The following is a 21,357-nucleotide window of genomic DNA, read 5'->3' on the forward strand; positions in this document are numbered from 1 at the left end:
AAAAATCATTATCATTAAATAGTATTTAAAGGCAGATACTTGGATACATTTTTATTTTAATCATATAGAGCTCCATGGCCTTGCTGATAGCACAATACATCTTATTACATTTAGGTAGTAAAAGTCTATGTTCTGCCTCAGAGAATTTATATCTCAGAATATGATGCCACCTACTTCTCACTCTGGTAGGCACCATGATAATAATCTTTAAGGATACTTTCTTCTTGGAATGCTTTTGTCATCTTCCTCCCTTTAAAATATCACATGCAGAGTCAGCTTCTTCATTTTGTCAGTCTCCTAGCCTGAGATAGTGAAATGTATTTAGAAAGTGTTACCCAAATAAACTCAAAGTAAAGTGGCCTGTCATTAGAAAGAGCTGATGTGGATCACACTGCAGTCATAACGTACATATTCAAGTTAAGAGAAAGATTATGTTGTTCTCATTCAAAACTGCTTAAAATAGTTGCAGTATAGCTGCAATCTTCTTTTACAAGTGCTGGAAAGGAAAAGAGAGCATAGGAAAGCATTCACTCACTACCATAGCATCAATCATTGCCTGAGTGGGCTGTTCTCAGAGAAGTCTACAAAGCAGTATTTGCTCAGAAAATTAAATTTCAGAATATAAAATCTAATTAGGAAGTTAATAGAAATGTGGATCCTCTTTGAAATATGACTGTGCTTTAACCATCCTACAAAATGAAAAGTTGCCCTGCTTTTAAAAGCTCCCCCCAATAAGCGAATAAATAAGACTTCACAGTCTTCCTTAATGATATCACAAGTTTTTTTCTGTGATCCAATTGTTGATTAGCCAACAGAGATGTCAGGAAAAGCTCTGTCACATGTCATACCATGTATTTTCTTATTCATACTGAAGGGTGGCAGAATATGCCACACTAAAACTGGCCTCTTTGGCATAAGGATTATTTTGCACAAAGCACAAAGAATGCACTTGAGGTCCCTAGTGGTGCAGTGGTTGAGAATCCGCCTGCCAATGCAGGGGACATGGGTTCAAGCCCTGGTCTGGGAAGATCCCATATGCCGTGGAGCAATTAAGCCCATGCGCCACAACTATTGAGCCTGTGCTCTAGAGCCCACAAGCCACAACTATTGAGCTCAGATGCTGCAGCTACTGAAGACTGCGTGCCTAGAGCCCGTGCTCCACAACAAGAGAAGCCACCACATGAGAAGCCCACGTACCGCAACAAAGTGCAGCCCGCTCTCGCCGCAACTAGAGAAAGCCCGCGCGCAGCAACAAAGACCCAACACAGCCAAAAATAAATTAAATAAATAAATTAATAAAAAGGAATGCACTTGAAAAACAGCAAATACATGGGGAAGATATCTCTGAACTCCCCTTATCTGCCTGAAGACAGATCCTCCAAAAAGGACTCAGTTGTCATAAATTCCCTCCTCAGGAGTTTCATCAACCAGAGGAGATTTACTCTTGTCACAAGAGAGGAAACTAGAAGTCAGCACCACAGCCAGACAAACTTTGTCACAAGCTATCACACTTCCCATCTATTCTTCTAAAGTTCCATTCATCCTTCCTAAAAATCGTTTACTTTCCCCAGAGTAGCCTATATACCCCTCCTCTGTCCCTATTAAGACAGTACCTAAGCTCTCAAATCTCATTGCTTTTTTGGATATTCACTTTTTTCTTTTTCCTGTGATGCCCTCATGCACGTAATGTTAAAAATGTACTTTTATGCCTTCTCTCTCGTTAATCTGCCTGTTATGTTTATTTCATAGACCCAGCTAATGGATCTAGGAGAGTAGGGGGACAGTCTTTCCTCCCTTACAATACACTTTTTTTTTTTTTTAAAGAAAGAAACCCATAAATTGAACCACTGCAGGTCTGCAGGAGCAGACCTCTCCCATGTGCTTTACCAGTACCTTTTCTGCACACACATTGCCATGTAAGTTAAGTCACTGTCTGCAAACCAGGCCTTTTGTTCCTACTATGTAATTCAGCGGGCTATTTTTCTCTTTAAATAATTCTACCTAATATATCTCAGTTCTTAGAAGAATGCCTATAAAAACACAAATGTGGCAAGTTTTTGCTCCTATGAAAAAGAAAGACATTTATTTATCTAGCAGATAAGACAACCCAGAAGACCTAAGATATAGTGATTATATCTTAGGGACACAATATACATTTCTCAACTTACAATGTGCTCTTTAGGACTGACATATCTTTCCCTTCTAGCCGAACTTTACCGCTATGAATATTAACCCATGTTATTCTCCTTTAAATAATCTGGGCCATTGGTAAAATATATAATTTTAAATGTTCTCAAAAATTATTTAAGTTTATTGCCTATCCATCCTAGCAGACCCACAATGAACAAGCATATGATATTGTTGCTTCTTATTGTTTATGTTAGCTTCTTGCTGATAACTAATTATTATATATCAAAGAGTGAAATTACCCTAAAAGTTTTCTATTTCAGAATATTAAAATTATCTAAATATTATCATTTCACCAAACAAATAATATATTCTCCAAAGTAAAGTGTTATTAACCTACTTTAGAAATCACATACAGTTGAAAATGACTTTGGAAAATAATGATAATCATTTATAAAAAACACAGAGGTAAGTATTTTATTTTCATAGTTTTGCCTTAAGTAACTTGAAGTTTTAGAAGAAATCATTTGGGTCCTAAAATATTTCTAAGTGTGCCTGTATCCTTGACTTTTCTTTAGTATAAATAATCAAATATGGTAGCCATATGAATTATAAGATTGGATGGCATTGTGACCAGTGATGGTTTATTTTGTAGATAAGTAGGTAGTATGTCTACAATAGGCCATAAAAGATGATGACATAGAAGATGAAAACCATGAGCCAAATGTCTTTTCCTACATTATAGGTCATGGATGGCCAGAGACTTGACATCAATATCCCAGAGTAATATCTTGCTTAGAGCACTCAAATTTCTATGTTACTCTTAAGATTATAAATTTTTAATATTATTTTTTTCCAACTAATTTCAATGTGCATTAGAGTGTTTAGTGACTGTGTAGCTCTGTTTGACTCAGTTCTTCTCAAAATCTCTCAGTGATCTAGAAGAGGGGGAGGCACTGGCCTGGCTTGGGTATCAGCTAAGAAGTAGGGCAGAAGTGGGGTTGGAGGAGATGAAGAGGAACAGATAATCGGATAAAACTCACCACAGTAATGGGAGGCCCTGGATCTAGAGGCAAATCAAATATATGCAGGGGAGATTTAAAACAAAAGCAATAGCCAGAAAGGGAATTGAAGTAACCAACAGGCCACCAGAGTGGCATGAAGATTACTTTAAACTAAAAGCATGTGGACAAACAGCAGCCTAAGAAAGAAACATTATCTAGACTTAAGGAAAGCCTCCTGAAAATGCCATTGCCATTGACCCACCGTCAGAGAAAAATGACGCTTAGCACTAGGAGTTACAAATTTACTTCTCTTCCATCTTCCTCTTGGGGGGCTTCCAGCCCGGAAAGATACTGCCCATTATCATCAGGATGGAAAAGCCCAACAGAACCTTCCATACTTTCCTACTGAAGCCCTAAAACTCGCCCCTTTTGTTAAGTTGGTTTTAAACCTTTACTCTGGCTGATCAGTGAATCACTGTTTGTAGAGTGCTTCTGCACACATGTGAAATAAACTTTTCTCCTGCTAATCTGTCTGTTGTCAATTAATTCTCATGCCCCCAACCACTAGAATGTAAGTTGGTAGAGGAAATGTTTTCCTCCCAACACAACCTTAGCTGGAAAAGGCCAGAGTGGAATTTTAAGCTAAATATTTAGGAGCAAAAAGTAATGAACAAACCCATTTGAGATGAAAGATCAAGGGTGGGATAGGGGAAAACAGGATTGCGATCATGCACCTAAAACACCACTGACGTTGAGCTGGCAGGGCTATGATGTTGACTGGGCCACCACAGTTTACAGCAAAAAGACTAAATAAAACAAACTAGCTACCTAATCTTTTTCTCAGAAGAAGTCGTCTTTTTAAAATTTACTTTACATTGCTTGAAGCATTACAGTGCACCTCCTTGCTAAATCGTCTGTCTGATGAAAAATAGGTAGAACGGTTTAAGATTATGTGTAATTTTCTGTTGTCACAAGGTAAAATATAAAATTGAAAGGTAACAACAATAGAAGGGTATTATGACAGAGAGGCACTTTCCTGGAACATAACTGGAATACATGTCTTGAGAATAATCAACCATTCTTTTAATAAAGTAGGATAATCATAAGAATATGAATAGGATAGAAGAGTGGCATCTTTTTAAAATACCTGAAGGATAAAAATGCACAGTCTTGCTGAATGAATATCCAAGAGTCAAGGACACTCTCCAAAGTTCAAATTCAATCTAATTCTTTGCTATCTTTTACATTAAGGCCAAAAATGAATATTAACCATTTTTATTAAATATGACCCTCATTTTTTAAATACTAAAGCTTGCTAGTGCAAAATGCTTCCAAATGTGGTGATATTTATTTTTCAATTTATGCATAAATGTTACGCAGGTAAAGTTATAATATGCCTAATAAACTATATAAAACTCTATTATTCTTGCATTGAGTTGTGAACTTACATTCTTAACCACTTAAATTAAGAAACTTTGCAATGTTATCTAATAGCCATGGTAGTAATCATTGGCATAGTCAGTGTAAACTAAACTTTATAGAAGAGGTTTTGGTCTCGATGTAAAAGACCACTGACCTGAAGAATATAGAAAGCTGGAAAAGACATTCTGAGTTTCTATAAGAACCAAATATCTTGCTCAGAATTCTTATCTGGTTTAGTTTCATCTTCCTTCCTGAATTTTTTTTTTTCCTATCCTTCAGGTTTAGCTTCCCCTTCATATCTATTTTTCAGATTCTAGGAGTCAAAAAATATTTTTAAAATAGTTGTACTATTTTTAATATTTTAAATATAAAATGTTTAAATAGTTAAAAATATTTTAAAATATTTTCAGTTCCAGCTTTATCAGTAATCACTGGGGAAGGATAAGAAGTACATAAGATTAGGTTATTTTCCTTAAGGGATTTACAATATAGCTGAGAATATGAAACTAATGAAAGTAGACACCTCTAAACTGCCTATTGTAGAGCACTGATTATTAATGCAATAGACATTCAGGGAGGGCTAATCAGTGGTTGAGAAGGTTGATATTAAAGAGGGTAATCATTGAGGTAAGCAGAGAGTATGAAGGGTTTCATAAGCAGAAGAGTAAAAGCAGAACATAAAAGAAGGAGAAAAAGATGAATCCTAATTTAAGATTCCTGCATGGTTAGCTAAGCCCAAATGGAGCATCTTCTCAATAATCATGTTCAATTTGGGGAGGGAAGCACCTTCTCTTCCACTCAACCTCCTCTCCCCACCTCAACAATTTTTATTTTCTTATTTATAAAAATTAGTGTGGTAGAGTTTAGCCAAGAACTAATCATGAAAACACTAAATTGAATCCTAAATATTAACTGCTTTGTTAATCATTTAGAAAATAAAATAATTGCATACGATGTAGATGTGTCATTTCAAGGGAGAAACTTAAATTTTTAAATATTTCAAAAGTTTTACTATTGATTCTGCAACTAACTTGCCATAATACCTTATTTACTGATCCTCAGTTATTTCATCCAGTGTTGAATGACACAATCCCTCAGGTTCCCTCTGCTCTAAAATTCTAAGATTCTACTATACACCTTTCCAAATATTAGACAACCTGGCGTGATTTTTAAAATTCTTATATGAGATGTTGAATGATAGCTTGTGAAATAATACTTACATTTTGGCCCACTTATCTAGTTCTTCTTCCAGATATGTTTTAACCATTTTTGGTTGAAGCCCAAGAGAATTTCCCAAGAAATAGATGGCTTCTTCATCCTTATTCACTAAAGATAAATCAACTGAAATAGAAGAAAAGGGAAAATATACTTATTCAATTAATTAACATTCTTCCATTTGGCATTGTTAATCCACTACAAACAATGAATGTAATTAACTCCAAGAAAGATGATACATATCTTAAAATTCCTCCCAAGGATAACATCAGGTTCTCTGAAAAATAATCTTTTACATTTATATTTTAAAATACAGTTTAAACAGATAGATGCTTTTGTTCAGGTCTGTCATATTTATTATGCTCCACGAGGAAATCTAGATTAACAGCTACTCCCAATCATAAATAGCCAATAGAAAAGAGTTAAAACCAGAATTTTTACAGAAATTATATCAGCCTATCTAGTCATAGCAGAAGGTTACCAGAATTTAGACAAGTAATAATCCTGGTGTTGTAGATCAGGCAAATTAAAAAAATCTAAATGATTACTTATATATCTGAAGTAGATATATTGAATTTATAGATTTTTGTTCTTTGTATGCATATAATATTAATACATATGTAAGCAAAGATTGTTCTCTATATCTACTTTTTATTCAAGTAAATCAGAACTTTAGTGATTTGTTTTATAATTTTTCCTTGATTGCAGTAAATGCAATTTCATTAGCAAACCAATCTATATGCTTCAAGTATTTTCTAGAAATGCACAAGTTTATAATTGTGTTCTACTAAGTTTTATCTTAATTCTATGGGAAGAAAGATTAAGCTTCTTGCTGAAATTTGAATCATTTGGTAGTATACTTGTCTTTATTTAGACTGCTTAAATCTTTGCAGGCTTTTTAAAAGCATACCATCTAATTCAACCTACTTTTATAGATCCTGTGTCACTTTTTCATTGGCATTTCTTAAGTCAGACCCAATCAAAGAGGTGTAAATACTGTTCACACATTTAAATTTGATTAATTAGCAGTTCTTTGTCGATCTAGAGAACAAATACTGAAGGATTTTTTTTAGAATCCAGAGGTTTTAATTGGTGTACCATGGCTCAAATTTCAACTAAGCATTCAAATAAGTAGTTTAAAGACTAAACATGTTCTGTGTGTGTCAGCCTTATCAACAACCCAGGAAGAGGAGGCAATCACCCAGATCTCTGCTCCCATTTTTTTTTTTTTTTGTCTTGTTCTTTCATTGGTGACGCTTTTACAGATATATAGGTATTGGGTTACTTTTACTTAGAAAGTCATTTTTAAAATGTGTTCAGTGTGAAAAAAAAGTGGAATTGTAAACTGAATTATCTCATCTCATGCCTCCCCAAAGTGTGGTTCCCCATCCTAAACTATTTTCCTTTTACTTGGTTGAGGTTTGGGTTTTTTTGTTTGTTCGTTTTTTGTCTCAAAGCACATCAAATGTCACCATGTGAGCATTCATTTGGCATTATGTAAATAGGTAGAATAGAGTATCAAGAAAGTGCTTTGGTAATTATCCACAAGAATGAAGAGATAACACACCACTCTCCAACCTAATGCCATCAGATCTTTACAACATGAAAGACAAACAGGACTTTAAGCTGTGGGGGCCTAGGCTTCTCTTCTCTGAAGAATGATAAGAAAATTTCTTATTAAAAGTTGGTACTCTTGGCAGTCATGGGGTTCAGGACATGCTACCTCAAAATGTGGCACCTTGGACTTCTCTGGTGGCACAGTGGTTAAGAATCTTCCTGCCAATGCAGGGGACACGGACCTTGGTCCGGGAAGATCCCACATGCCGCTGAGTAATTAAGCCCGTGTGCCACAACTACTGAGCCTGTGCTCTATGAGCCCACGAGCCACAACTAGTGAGCCTGTGTGCCACAATTACTGAAGCCCTCGCACCTAGAGCCCATGCTCCGAAACGAGAAGCCACCACAATGAGAAGTCTGTGCACCGCAATGAAGAGTAGCCCCTGCTCACCGCAATTAGAGAAAGCCTGCACACAGCAACAAAGACGCAAAGCAGCCAAAAATAAATAAACTAATTAATTTTTTAAAAAGTATTTTAAAAAATACGGCACCTTGGCATATTGGATGTTTTAAGCTGAAGGAATTTGAGAAATGGCTAGTGTAGGAAGAACTTTCTGACCTTCACCTAACCAAGTCATGAGATACTCACATCATAAGATAGCTGCCAGCACACCCTGGAAGAAGATGTGACTAGTATCCATATCAAATCCAGCTCTCCCACCAAAAGCATTGGGCACACGCAGTCTGCACAGGGATGCTCCAACCTAAGAACATCCCTTCAAGACCACAGAAGGTAACTGTTTCATGTAAATTCATAGAGGCAAAGTTAAGTGAACTGAAAAGTCAGAAGAACTATCCACAATTGAAAGAACAAGAGGAAGCCGCTGAAAAAAGTAATAAAACATAAATAAATAATTTACCAAAGAATTCAAAACATTGATAATAAAAATGTTAACTGAATTAGAAAAAAATAATTGATCTAAACACTGATATTTTAACAAGGAACTAGAAAATATAAAAAAGACCCAATCAAAACTAAATAATTCAGTAGCTAAAATAAACACATTAGAAGGAATGAATAACAGACTAAGTGATACAGAAGAATGCAAAAGTGATCTGAAAGATACAATAATGGAAATCACCCAGTTGGAACAGCAGACAGAAAAGTAAATTTTTTAAAAACAAAGCAATTTAAGAGATGTCTACGATAACATTAAGCATGCCAGTATTCACATTATAGGGATTTTAGAAGACAGAGAGAGAAGGGGATCAAAAATGTAATGAAGAAATTATGGAGATTGGTTCAAGATGGTGGAGTAGAAAGACGTGCTCTCACTCCCTCTTACAAGAACACCAGAATCACAACTAACTGCTGAACAATCATTGACAGGAAGACACAGGAACTCACCAAAAAAGATACCCCACATCCAAAGACAAAGGAGAAGCCACAATAAGATGGTAGGAGGGGCACGATCACGATAAAGTCAAATCCCCTAACTGCTGGGTGGGTGACTCACAAACTGGAGAACACTTATACCACAGACATCCACCCACTGGAGTGAACGTTCTGAGCCCCACGTCAGGCTTCCCAATCTGGGGGCCTGGGAACGGGAGGAGGAATTCCTAGAGAATCAGACATTGAAGGCTAGTGGGATTTGATTGCAGGACTTTGACAGGACTGGGGAAAACAGAGACTCCACTCTTGGAGGGCACACACAAAGTAGTGTGCTCATCAGTACCCAGGGGAAGGAGCAGTGACGCCATAGGAGACTGAACTAGACCTACCTGCTAGTGTTGGAGGCTTCCCTGCAGAGGCAGGGGGTGGCTGTGTGTCACTGTGAGGACAAGGACACTGGCAGCAGAAGTTCTGGGAAGTAATCCTTGGCGTGAGCCCCCCCAGAGTCTTCCATTACCCCCACCAAAGAGCCTGGGTAGGCTCCAGTGTTGGGTCGCCTCAGGCCAAACAACCAACAGGGAGGGAACCCAGCCCCACCCATCAGCAGACAAGAGGATTAAAGTTTTACTGAGCTCTGCCCACCAAAGGAACAGCCAGCTCTACCCAGCATCAGTCCCTCCCATCAAGAAACTTGCACAAGCCACTTAGATAGTCTCGTCCACCAGAGGGCAGACAGCAGAAGCAAGAAGGACTACAATCCTGCAGCCTGTGGAACAAAAACCACATTCACAGAAAGATAGACAAGATGAAAAGGCAGAGGGCTATGTACCAGATGAAGGAACAAGATAAAACCCCAGAGAAACAACTAAATGAAGTGGAGATAGGCAACAACCTTCAAGAAAAAGAATTCAGAATAACGAGAGTGAAGATGATCCAGGACCTCGGAAAAAGAATGGAGGCAAAGATCGAGAAGATGCAAGAAATGTTTAACGAAGACCTAGAAGAATTAAAGAACAAACAAACAGAGATGAAGAACACAATAACTGAAATGAAAACTACACTAGAAGGAATCAATAGCAGAATAACTGAAGCAGAAGAATGGATAAGTGACCTGGAAGAAAGAATGGTGGAATTCACTGCTGTGGAACAGAATAAAGAAAAAAGAATGAAAAGAAATGAAGAGGGCCTAAGAGACCACTGGAACAACAATAAGCACAACAGCATTCACGTTATAGGGGTCCCAGAAGGAGAAGAGAGAGAGAAAGGACCGAGAAAATATTTGAAGAGATTATAGTTGCAAACTTCCCTTACATGGGAAAGGAAATAGCCACCCAAGTCCAGGAAGTGCAGAGAGTCCCATACAGGATAAACCCAAGGAGAAACACGTCAAGACACATAGTAATCAAATTGGCAAAAATTAAAGACAAAGAAAAATTATTGAAAGCAGCAAGGGAAAACCGACAAATAACATACAAGGGTACTCCCATAAGGTTAACAGCTGATTTCTCAGCAGAAACTCTACAAGCCAGAAGGGAGCAAGATATACTTAAAGTGATGAAAGGGAAGAACCTACAACCAAGATTAGGATCTCGTTCAGATTCGATGAAGAAATCAAAAGCTTTACAGACAAGCAAAAGCTAAGAGAATAAAGAACTACCAAACCAGCTCCACAACAAATGCTAAAGGAACTTCTCTAAGTGGGAAACAGAAGAGAAGAAAAGGACCTACAAAAACAAACCCAAAACAATTAAGAAAATGGTAATAAGAACATACATATTGATAACTACCTTAAAAGTGAATGGATTCAATGTTCCAACCAAAAGACACAGGCTTGCTGAATGGATACAAAAACAAGACACATATATATGCTGTCTACAAGGGACCCACTTCAGACCTAGGGACACATTCAGACTGAAAGTGAGGGGTTGGAAAAAGATATTCCATGCAAATGGAAATCAAAAGAAAGCTGGAGTAGCAATACTCATATCAGATAAAATAGACTTTAAAATAAAGAATGTTACAAGAGACAAGGAAGGACACTACATAATGGTCAAGGAATCAATCCAAGAAGAAGATATAACAATTATAAATATATATGCACCCAACATAGGAGCACCTCAATACATAAGGCAACTGCTAACAGCTGTAAAACAGGAAATTGACAGTAACACAATAATAGTGGGGGACTTCAACACCTCACTTACAGCAATGGACAGATCATCCAGACAGAAAATTAATAAGGAAACACAAGCTTTAAATGACACAATAGACCAGATAGATTTAATTGATATTTATAGGACATTCCATCCAAAAACAGCAGATTACACTTTCTTTTCAAGTGCACACAGAACATTCTCCAGGATAGATCACATCTTGGGTCACAAATCAAGCCACAGTAAATTTAAGAAAATTGAAATCATATCAAGCATCTTTTCTGACAACAGCGCTATGAGATTAGAAATGAATTAGAGGGAAAAAAAACGTAAAAAGCACAAACACATGGAGGCTTAACAATACGTTACTTAATAACCAAGAGATCACTGAAGAAATCAAAGAGGAAATCAAAAAAATACGTAGAGACAAATGACAATGAAAACACGATGATCCAAAACCTATGGGATGCAGCAAAAGCAGTTCTAAGAAGGAAGTTTATAGCTATGCAAGCCTACCTCAAGAAACAAGAAAAATCTCAAATAGACAATCTAACATTACACCTAAAGGAACTAGAGAAAAAAGAACAGACAAAACCCAAAGTTAGCAGAAGGAAAGAAATCATAAAGATCAGAGCAGAAATCAATGAAATAGAAACAAAGAAAACAATAGCAAAGATCAATAAAACTAAAAGCTGGTTCTTTGAGAAGATAAACAAAATTTATAAACTATTAGCCAGACTCATCAAGAAAAAGAGGGAGAAGACTCAAATCAATAAAATTAGAATTGAAAAAGGAGAAATCACAACTGACACTGCAGAAATACAAAGCATTCTAAGAGACTACTACAACTAACTCTATGCCAATAAAATGGACAACCTGGAAGAAATGGAAAAATTCTTAGAAAGGTATAACCTTCCAAGACTGAACCAGGAAGAAACAGAAAATATGAATGGACCAATCACAAGTAATGAAATTGAAACTGTGATTAAAAATCTTCCAACAAACAAAAGTCCAGGACCAGATGGCTTCAAAGGTGAATTCTATCAAACATTTAGAGAAAAGCTAACACCCATACTTCTCAAACTCTTCCAAAAATTTTCAGAGGAAGGAACACTCCCAACCTCATTCTATGAGGCCACCATCACCCTGATACCAAAACCAGACAAAGATACTACAAAAAAGGAAAATGCAGACCAAGATCACTGATGAATATAGATGCAAAAATCCTAAACAAAATACTAGCAAACAGAATCCAACAACACATTAAAATGATCATACACCATGATCAAGTGGGATTTATCCCAGGGATGCAAGGATTCTTCAATATATGTAAATCAGTCAATGTGATAAACCATATTAACAAATTGAAGAATAAAAACCATATGATCATCTCAATAGATGCAGAAAAAGCTTTTGACAAAATTCAACACCCATTTATGATAAAAACTCTCCAGAAAGTGGGCATAGAGGGAACCTACCTCAACATAATAAAGGCCATGTACAACAAACCCACAGGAAACATCATTCTCAATGCTGAAAAACTGAAAGCATTTCCTCTAAGATCAGGAATGAGCCTAGGATATGCACTCTTACCACTATTATTCAACATAGTTTTGTAAGTCCTAGCCATGGCAATCAGGGAAGAAAAAGAAATAAAAGGAATACAAATTGGAAAAGAAGAAATAAAACTGTCACTGTTTGCAGATGACATGATACTATGCAGAGAAAATCCTAAAAATGCCACCAGAAAACTACTAGAGCTAATCAGTGAATTTGGTAAAGTTGCAGGATACAAAATTAATGTACAGAAATCTCTTGCATTCCTATACACTAATGATGAAAAATCTGATAGAGAAATTAAGGAAACACTCCCATTTACCATTGCAACAAAAAGAATAAAATACGTAGGAATAAACCTACCTAGAGAGACAAAAGACCTGTATGCAGAAAACTATAAGACACTGATGAAGGAAATTAAAGATGATGCCAACAGATGGAGAGATATACCATGTTCTTGGATTGGAAGAATCAATATTGTGAAAATGACCATACTACCCAAAACAATCTACAGATTCAGTGCAATCCCTATCAAATTACCAATAGCATTTTTTACAGGACTAGAACAAAAAAATCGTAAAATTTGTATGGAGACACAAAAGACCCCAAATAGCTAAAGCAGTCTTGAGGGAAAACAGTGGAGCTGGAGGAATCAGACTCCCTGACTTCAGACTATACTACAAAGCTACAGTAATCAAGACAATATGGTACTGGCAGAAAGACAGAAATATAGATCAATGGAACAGGATAGAAAGCCCAGAGATAAACCCACACCCCTATGGTCAACTAATCTATGACAAAGGAGGCTAGGATGTACAATGGAGAAAAGACAGTCTCTTCAATAAGTGGTGCTGGTAAAACTGGACAGCATCATGTAAAAGAATGAAATTAGAACCCTCCCTAACACCATACACAAAAATAAAGTCAAAATGGATTAGAGACCTAAATATAAGACCGGACACTATAAAACTCTTAGTGGAAAACATAGGAAGAACACTTTTTGACATAAATCACAGCAAGATCTTTTTTGGTCCACCTCCTAGAATAATGGAAATAAAAACAAAAATAAAAAAATGGGACCTGATGAAACTTAAAAGCTTTTGCAAAGCAAAGGAAACTACAAACAGGATGAAAAAACAACCCTCAGAATGGGAGAAAATATTTACAAATGAATCAATGGACAAAGGATTAATCTCCAAAATATATAAACAGCTCATGCAGCTCAATATTAAGAAAACAAACAATCCAATCCAAAAATGGGCAGACCAAAACAGACATTTCTCCAAAGAGGACATACAGATGGCCAAGAGGCACTTGAAAAGCTGCTCAACATCACTAATTATTAGAGAAATGCAAATCAAAACTACAATGAGGTATTACCTCATACCAGTTAGAATGGGCATCATTAGAAAGTCTACAAACAACAAATGCTGGAGAGGGTGTGGAGAAAAGGGAACCCTCTTGCACTGTTGGTGGGAATGTAAATTGATACAGCCACTATGGAGAACAGTATGGAGGTTCCTTAAAAAACTAAAAATAGGGCTTCCCTGGTGGCGCAGTGGTTGAGAGTCTGCCTGCCAATGCAGGGGACGCGGGTTTGTGCCCCAGTCTGGGAGGATCCCATGTGCCGCAGAGCGGCTGGGCCCGTGAGCCATGGCTGCTGGGCCTGCGCGTACGGAGCCTGTGCTCTGCGACGGGAGAGGCCGCGGCAGTGAGAGGGCCGTGTACTGTAAAAAAAAAAAAAACAAAACTAAAAATAAAATTACCATATGACCCAGCAATCCCACTACTGGTCATATACCTGGAGAAAACCATAATTCAAAAAGACACATGCACCCCAATGTTCATTGCTGTGCTATTTACAATAGCCAGGTCATGGAAGCAACCTAAATGCCCATCAACGGACGAATGGATAAAGAAGTTGTGGTACATATATGCAATGGAATATTACTCAGCCATAAAAAGGGGAAAAATTGGGTCATTTGTAGAGATGTGGATGAATCTAGAGACTGTCAAACAGAGTGAAGCAAGTCAGAAAGAGAAAAACAGATATTGTGTATTAACGCATATATGTGGAACCTAGAAAAATGGTACAGATGAACCGGTTTGCAGGGCAGAAAGTAAGCAACTTTAAATTGGATACTAGGCTTCCTTTTATTTTACACTTCCATAATTTTACAAAGTGCCATCCTGTGTTACATAATAAAACATAAACCAAATATGACAGTTATGTGACCCAATCTCATCTTAAAATCATATTAGCTAATGCTCTTGGATTATGACTATCCAAAATTGTACCCGCCACAGTTAATCTGAAGAAAAAAGGAAATTAGACTGAATTATTAAGTATGTGAAACCCATTTTGGTGGATCAATTCTATTCAACTTGTAAACTTTTTCATCGATGAAAAATGGAGCTAAGCCAAATATGAAAAATTGTTTCATTTTTTTTACCTATGCTATCCAGTTTTTTTTAAACAGAACATCCTCCAAAACAAGAACAAAGTCAGTTTACTGTATTAAATTTTTGAAATGCAATATGCATTTCTTAGGCATTGATTTTATTTATTTAATTATTTTTGTAAGTCATACATGCCTCAACACACAAAGATGGCTACTTATGTAACATCCTTCCTAATATGTCCAAGTCCCAAAATAATATTCTCTCTTAGACAAATATGTTATCATGAACTAGGTGCCACAAAACAAGAGGTATTCTAATACTGTATTGAAAAAGAATTGTTTTGAGCTCTGAGTGCTTAAGAGAACAAGTAAATGCATCTGCTACAATTTTCAATCAGTAACTCTATTGTTAATAGAACTAGATGACAGTATAAGAACCCTGTAAGTATTTTCTTCAGAAGAGGAGAGGAAACACATAGAATCTGAGACTAAGGTAGGCTGACAGGTTGAATTAATACCACCAGGAGCCTGCTGTTTTGTGGACACAATTGCAATGGCTCTATTATGTAACAGAACAATGATTTTCAAAGATTTATGATGAACACATGCAGTAGCAAATATGTTAATAAATTAATTAAGAAAAGTAAAACCCTTTCCAGTATTCTTACTTGGAGGCAGATCCTGCATTTTAGGAATATAAAAACACTCCCTGAAGTGCCTCAGCTTATCTTCCTCATCGAGGCGGAGGGCAACCCTCTCATCTGTTGGGTGACATCTAAGTTCAGATGCGATGCGTCGGACTGTGTTAGCTGGTAACTCAAGAGGTGAAGGTTCCATTATAAGTTCTCCTCTAAAAATTAATTTGAAAAAAATTAAAAATAATCTAGCCACCATCATTTTTTTTGGTAGAAAATTAGCTTTTAGGTAAAACACCTTTTGTTTTAACTAAGCTTCTCATCTTCCCAACCTCACGAATAATATAATTAACAATCAGCATTAAACCCCATGCCTGAGTTTTTCTCATGCACATAATAATGAAAATAATAGTGACTTAGGGATGCTGAAAGGACTGAATTAGGTAATGGTGCTCAAGACAAAGTAAGCTCTCAATCAGTGTTAGCTCTTTCCATTTTTATTTTCTGAGAAGTGGTCCAAATTAATGTTGTTCAAACATATATAATGTCAGCACTTTTTCCTTTAGGTGTCTTACTAGGAGGTAACAGTAAAGATGCTTTTGTGAAAAGTATAGAAGAGCAGTGCCCCAACTAGCTTATCCTCCTTCTCCCTAGCCCACCTCCACTCTCCCCTCCCCAGTGATTCTTGGATCATAGTTTTAAAAATATGAACATATATACAATAGAACCTTAACAAATTCTTTATTGTGAATAAAAACAATATCGATGAAAAAGTATTTAAACACCTTAAATAATGTTAGTAATTTTTGCCATATGAAGACCAAAGAAATCTACCTGCTGCTGCTAATGAGAAACTTCTCTTTCACAGTCATACAGAGCATCTTTTTTTTTTTTTTTTTTTTTTTGCGGTATGCAGGCCTCTCACTGTTGTGGCCTCTCCTGTTGCGGAGCACAGACTCCAGACACGCAGGATCAGCGGCTATGGCTCACGGGCCCAGCCGCTCCACAGCATGTGGGATCTTCCCGGACCGGGGCACGAACCCGTGTCCCCTGCATCGGCAGGTGGACTCTCAACCACTGTGCCACCAGGGAAGCCCCCAGAGCATCTTTGAACAAAGCAGGACCCTTTCTTGAAACCACATCCTGCTTCCTTTAGTCATCATCTAACAGTTCCCACCCTTTTGGAAAGAAAACTTAAATTTTGGAAAGGGATAAATGACAATGGAGTTTTATATTTATATTTATTTTGTAATTAGTTTTTATATTTGTATTTTATTTCCCAAAGTTTTAGTTTTTTGAAATTGAGCAAGAATAGGAGAGGCTTCCTGTTTGAGATGGCAGTGCAGGAAGATACTGAACTCACTTGACCCCACAGACACAATGAGTCTACAACTACATATGAAGCAGTTTCCTCTGAAAAAACCTAAAGGCTGGCTGAGCATCAACTACACATCAGGAGAACGAGGGGAAAACCACACTGAAGTGATTAGAAGAGGCTAGGACACAATCTAGCCTTGACACCCTCTTGCCCGTGTGGTGACCCACAGTCTGGAGGGAATCAAAACCTGGAGCTTTTCTATCAAGTGTGTCTTTACTATAAACCCATTACTTATGGTAGCTTGATTGAGTTACTATTGAACTGTATTCTACCTGGGCGCCTGAATCTTGTTTAATTTATCTTTGTAGTCAACCCATTCCTGAGAAGTGCCTTTCAGATAGAGTGTTCCGCCCGAAATGGCAATTGAATAAGATTCACAAAATAGCTTGGTGAATTATTTGACAGGATTAATGACTGTTACTAGAGGAATACCCTCCTCATTCCAACCACAGAGGAAATAATTAAAGGAACATTTTCAATGGGATTCAGAATCAAGAGAGCTTGCCTTGTATTTGAGACTTCCTTTGGAGAGTCAGCACTTTCAGAGTTCATCAGGGTTGACTCTAAACTCTGACTGGGTTATCTAAATCAATACACAAATTAATTTTCTACCATCATATTAGCAATAAAATTCAACTTCATTTAAAAAAATATTTGTATTAACTCATTAGCCTCTTTATATTTGTTTCTTATTTAATCCCTGTAACAATTCTGAGGGATCAGAGTCATTTTCCCCTATTTTGAGACCAAACTCTGGAATCAATAGAGTAGAAACAAAAATGAAAGAGAAGGATAATAGAGCTCACAATTTGGGACTGCACTTGCCTGAGGAGCTGAGTCAAATTGTGCTTGTCTTTGACAGGGCATGTGGGTGGAATGTGCAGAGAAGAATTCCTGACCCAAGACTTGACCCTCTCACTTCTTTTTCTTTCAATCTTGTTTCTTGATTTTCCTTTCGATGTTTCTTTGGTTCATTCCCTTTCTCTCCCTTTATTTCTTTTTTCAGCCCTGTACTCAGTCTGCAAAGCACCACAGGCTATTACTCTTTTTAATCCTTTCAGTCCCAGCCAGGCAAAGGTTAAAGTGCTGGTCCTACTTCTGGGCCTGTCATAGCCCAGGTGTCAAAACCTCACCTGCACTGACAGTAAGATACCTGCTGGTGAAATAGTCTTTCCAGAAGAGCAAACTGGGTGCCACCCTGCCAACAGGCACAGCTTCCGACAGAAGTAGGGCTTCCCTGGTGGCGCTGTGGTTGAGAGTCCGCCTGCCGATGCAGGGGACACGAGTTCGTGTCCCGGTCCGGGAAGATCCCACATGCCGCGGAGCGGCTGGGCCTGTGAGCCATGGCCGCTGACCCTGCGCGTCCGGAGTCTGTGCTCCGCAACGGGAGAGGCCACAGCAGTGAGAGGACCGCGTACCGCAAAAAAAAAAAAAAAAAAAAAAAAAAAAATTCCAAATTTTATACTTCATGTATTTAGTGTTAATTTTATTTTAAAAGTGGACATGTACACATATGGTCTTAGGCGAGTCTCCTAACATTTCTCTGCTGCAATGTTATGTAAAACTATCTTAAATTCTACTTCAGAAGATCATGGTTAGGATCAAATAAAATTATTTAAGTAAATTCCTTTCTAAAGAGATAAAAGATAGTCTCATAATATATTTTCATATTAGTACCTTGTGATGGAAATTGCCATTTTACTGTCAATTTAGCTTTTGAAATTTTGTAAATTGTGTTTTCAATTTTATTTAGACAGCTAAAACTTTAAAGCTGAAACTCTTAGAATCATAAAAATTTTTTTATGGAATTATGGAATTCAGGATCTCCCAAGTTGCCCACAGGTCTAAGGTTAAATAGTTAAGTAAATGACAATGAATACCCAGTAGTTAATCTTTACACAGTTTCAGGTTTCATGCCTGAAATGAGCAAATTATTCACTTGAGTCCAAAGATTAGAACCTGGTAAAGCAAATTATGAAGAAAGTGTGTAGCTTTTCATTGAGAAAGAAAGTATTACTTAATATATGTGCATAGAACAGTGTTCTTTAAATATATCATTGTTTGAGGAATGAGTGACATCACTGACATAGCTGTATACTTCATATCTAAGCTTATATGAATTATATGCTGAGTTTCACATTAATAAGTTCAATGCATTTGCTCCAATATTACTACCTAAAAAAACACCCCTCCGTCCTCAAAGTAAAAGCAGGAAAGAAAAAAGAAACTCTTTTAGCTATATAGAAAAAATGTGTATCAACTTTCCATTCTTAGGCAAACATTTCACAGAGTGAAAGGGGAAGAAAACTCACTCAAGAAATAGACATTTTCACTTCTCTAAACAAAAATTGAGTATGACTAACAGCACTAAAGACAACTAGAGTTACCAGAAAACAAAAGACCTAAAGCTAATTTAATAATTTGAATTTTGATCAAATCTTACCATTTAAACTCAAGTACCAAGATTAACTTATTCAACTATAACTATCTTTTAGTAGATGAATTGCAGTATACTATTGACATCAATTCTTTTTTTACTATATTGGTAAAAATCTCTTCATTTAACTTGCAATTTTAAAGGTGAGAACACTTTTAGGGTGTTGCACTGTTTTTATGAAAATAATTTGGAGGAGAAAAAGAGAAGAAACTGGCAGAAGAAACCTCTAAAGCATTATGACAAGAATTCTAGCAGAATATCCCTTTAGAAAAATCACTGAATGTATATTTGTGTACAGAGTATATATATCAGTGTCTCAGGGCTTACCGGCTAGGATTCCAATGGGGTCCACAGCTCCCTGTGTTTCTGCTTCAACAAAAAAGTAAACCTCTCAAGAGTTCCTTACAAATTTATAGGCCAGACTTCTGGGTGAGAAATTGAAAGCACTTCTGCTCAGACTCCACCCTCCGGGGAATCTGTGAGCTAACTTTAGTTCTTCCCACTCTGTGTATGCTGATTGTAAATCTCCAATCACTGACAAACATCTAAACAAAATGCTGCTTCTGCTCTCTATTTCAAACACTAGGGGCTCTGCTTAGGGCAGTTCCCTAAGGGGCTCTGACCTTTACACTTAGATAAACACTTCTTTGTCCTCCAACTAAGACCTTTGAGAATGTGAGCTATATCCTATAATAATCCTATAGAGTAAATAGATTATCCTCATTTTTTTGTGAAATGAACCAATGAGTTTGTCCAGGAACTAAATCCCCAAATTTGCAATCCTTCCTTGCTTTGGGCTATGGAATACACTAAGGACTGGAGAAAAGTTCTTTCCCAACTCTGGGAGATAAGGAAAACTTAGATTTTGAGGCAGTACCCCACTGTCAAAAGCACTGTAAGTTTTTAGTCTGAAGGTAGAGTTTGATATTTAATGAATTAACATTTTAGTCGAAAGTTTAATATTGGCCCACAATTCTAGAATATACTTTATTGCCCAATAGGTGGATTTTAGAAAGTCTTAAATTAACAGTTAACAAAACAATCAAGGAAGAAAGAGTTAGAGTTTGAAGATCAAGTGGAAACTAGCCTAGGAAACTTCATAAATGGAAATTATTCCTTTAAGCCTGTGGGCTATCTATTGTTCTACCTTCATTATCTCTTTATGCTTATTCCTGAGCTTGGGTCTTTTAGTGAATATCCTTTTAGGTATCAAAAACCAAGAGCAAAATGTTTCAGAATGAAGACCAAAGATAGAGACTGGGCCTGAATAATTAACTCACTTGTACATCTGCCCCTTGTTGAGCCCCACACCATACCAGGTATAGCATTATTTGATTCAATCAAATAATTATTTGATTCAATCTACCATATGTTTGCTGTGTAACTCTGGACAATTTACCTCACCTGTGGTGAGTCCCATATGTCATCTATCAGATGGAGACATAAAAGTACCTTTCCATCAAGATTACTGAGATATAAAACAATGTACCTAGAGAGCCAGTGTACCAAGGCACATAAGTTAATAAGTAACATGTCCCTATTTTTTTTTAGTTAACCAGACCAAAAGCATTACCCTCCAGTGTATGAGAGATGGGGATAAAAGACATGAAGTCACTTTCATACAAGTAATTGAACAGTGAAAAAAAAATGTATTTCATCTCATGAACCTTATCATTACAATAATACTATAGAGTAAGTAGAGTGTCTTAATTTTATTAAGTTGGAAGAGTAAAACTTTGAATCCAGAGTATCTCAAATTTTGTGGGTTTTTTTCTATTTTGCTTATTCCTTATGCTGTAAGAGTGTTAGACAATTTGTCCAGTTCTAATATCCAGGAAGTGAGCCTGAGGGTGAAGTCTGTTTCATTTTTGGTGGGAGAATTATACTCCTTTATCTACAGGAGACAGATATAGGTACATATAGAAGTAGAGATAAAGTGTCTTACTTTCACACTACTTCTTCTAAAGTCTTTTGATAATTTTAAAGACCATGCCATAAAAATATTATCTTAAAAACTATTGTTTAACATAGCCACTTTTAAAGAACTTGCTTGGAGGTCTAAGCTGTCATTCTA

General features: G+C 36.8%; 1 protein-coding gene across 1 annotated transcript in view; it reads right to left on the bottom strand.

Annotated features, from left to right (window-relative positions):
• Positions 1-19,778, bottom strand: part of KYNU (kynureninase) — a 91,375-nt gene extending 71,597 nt beyond the window's left edge. Inside the window, exons 1-3 of the mRNA XM_067742050.1 lie at positions 19,611-19,778; positions 15,502-15,683; positions 5,774-5,894 (exon numbers count right to left, since the gene is read on the bottom strand). Of these exons, the coding sequence (XP_067598151.1) occupies positions 5,774-5,894; positions 15,502-15,670 (290 nt within the window). The 5' untranslated portion in view covers positions 15,671-15,683; positions 19,611-19,778. The remainder of the gene's footprint in view (positions 1-5,773; positions 5,895-15,501; positions 15,684-19,610) is intronic.
• Between the last annotated feature and the right edge of the window lie 1,579 nt (positions 19,779-21,357).

The sequence above is a fragment of the Pseudorca crassidens genome, chromosome 6 (assembly GCF_039906515.1).
Source record: "Pseudorca crassidens isolate mPseCra1 chromosome 6, mPseCra1.hap1, whole genome shotgun sequence".
Classification (NCBI taxonomy): Eukaryota; Metazoa; Chordata; class Mammalia; order Artiodactyla; family Delphinidae; genus Pseudorca; species Pseudorca crassidens.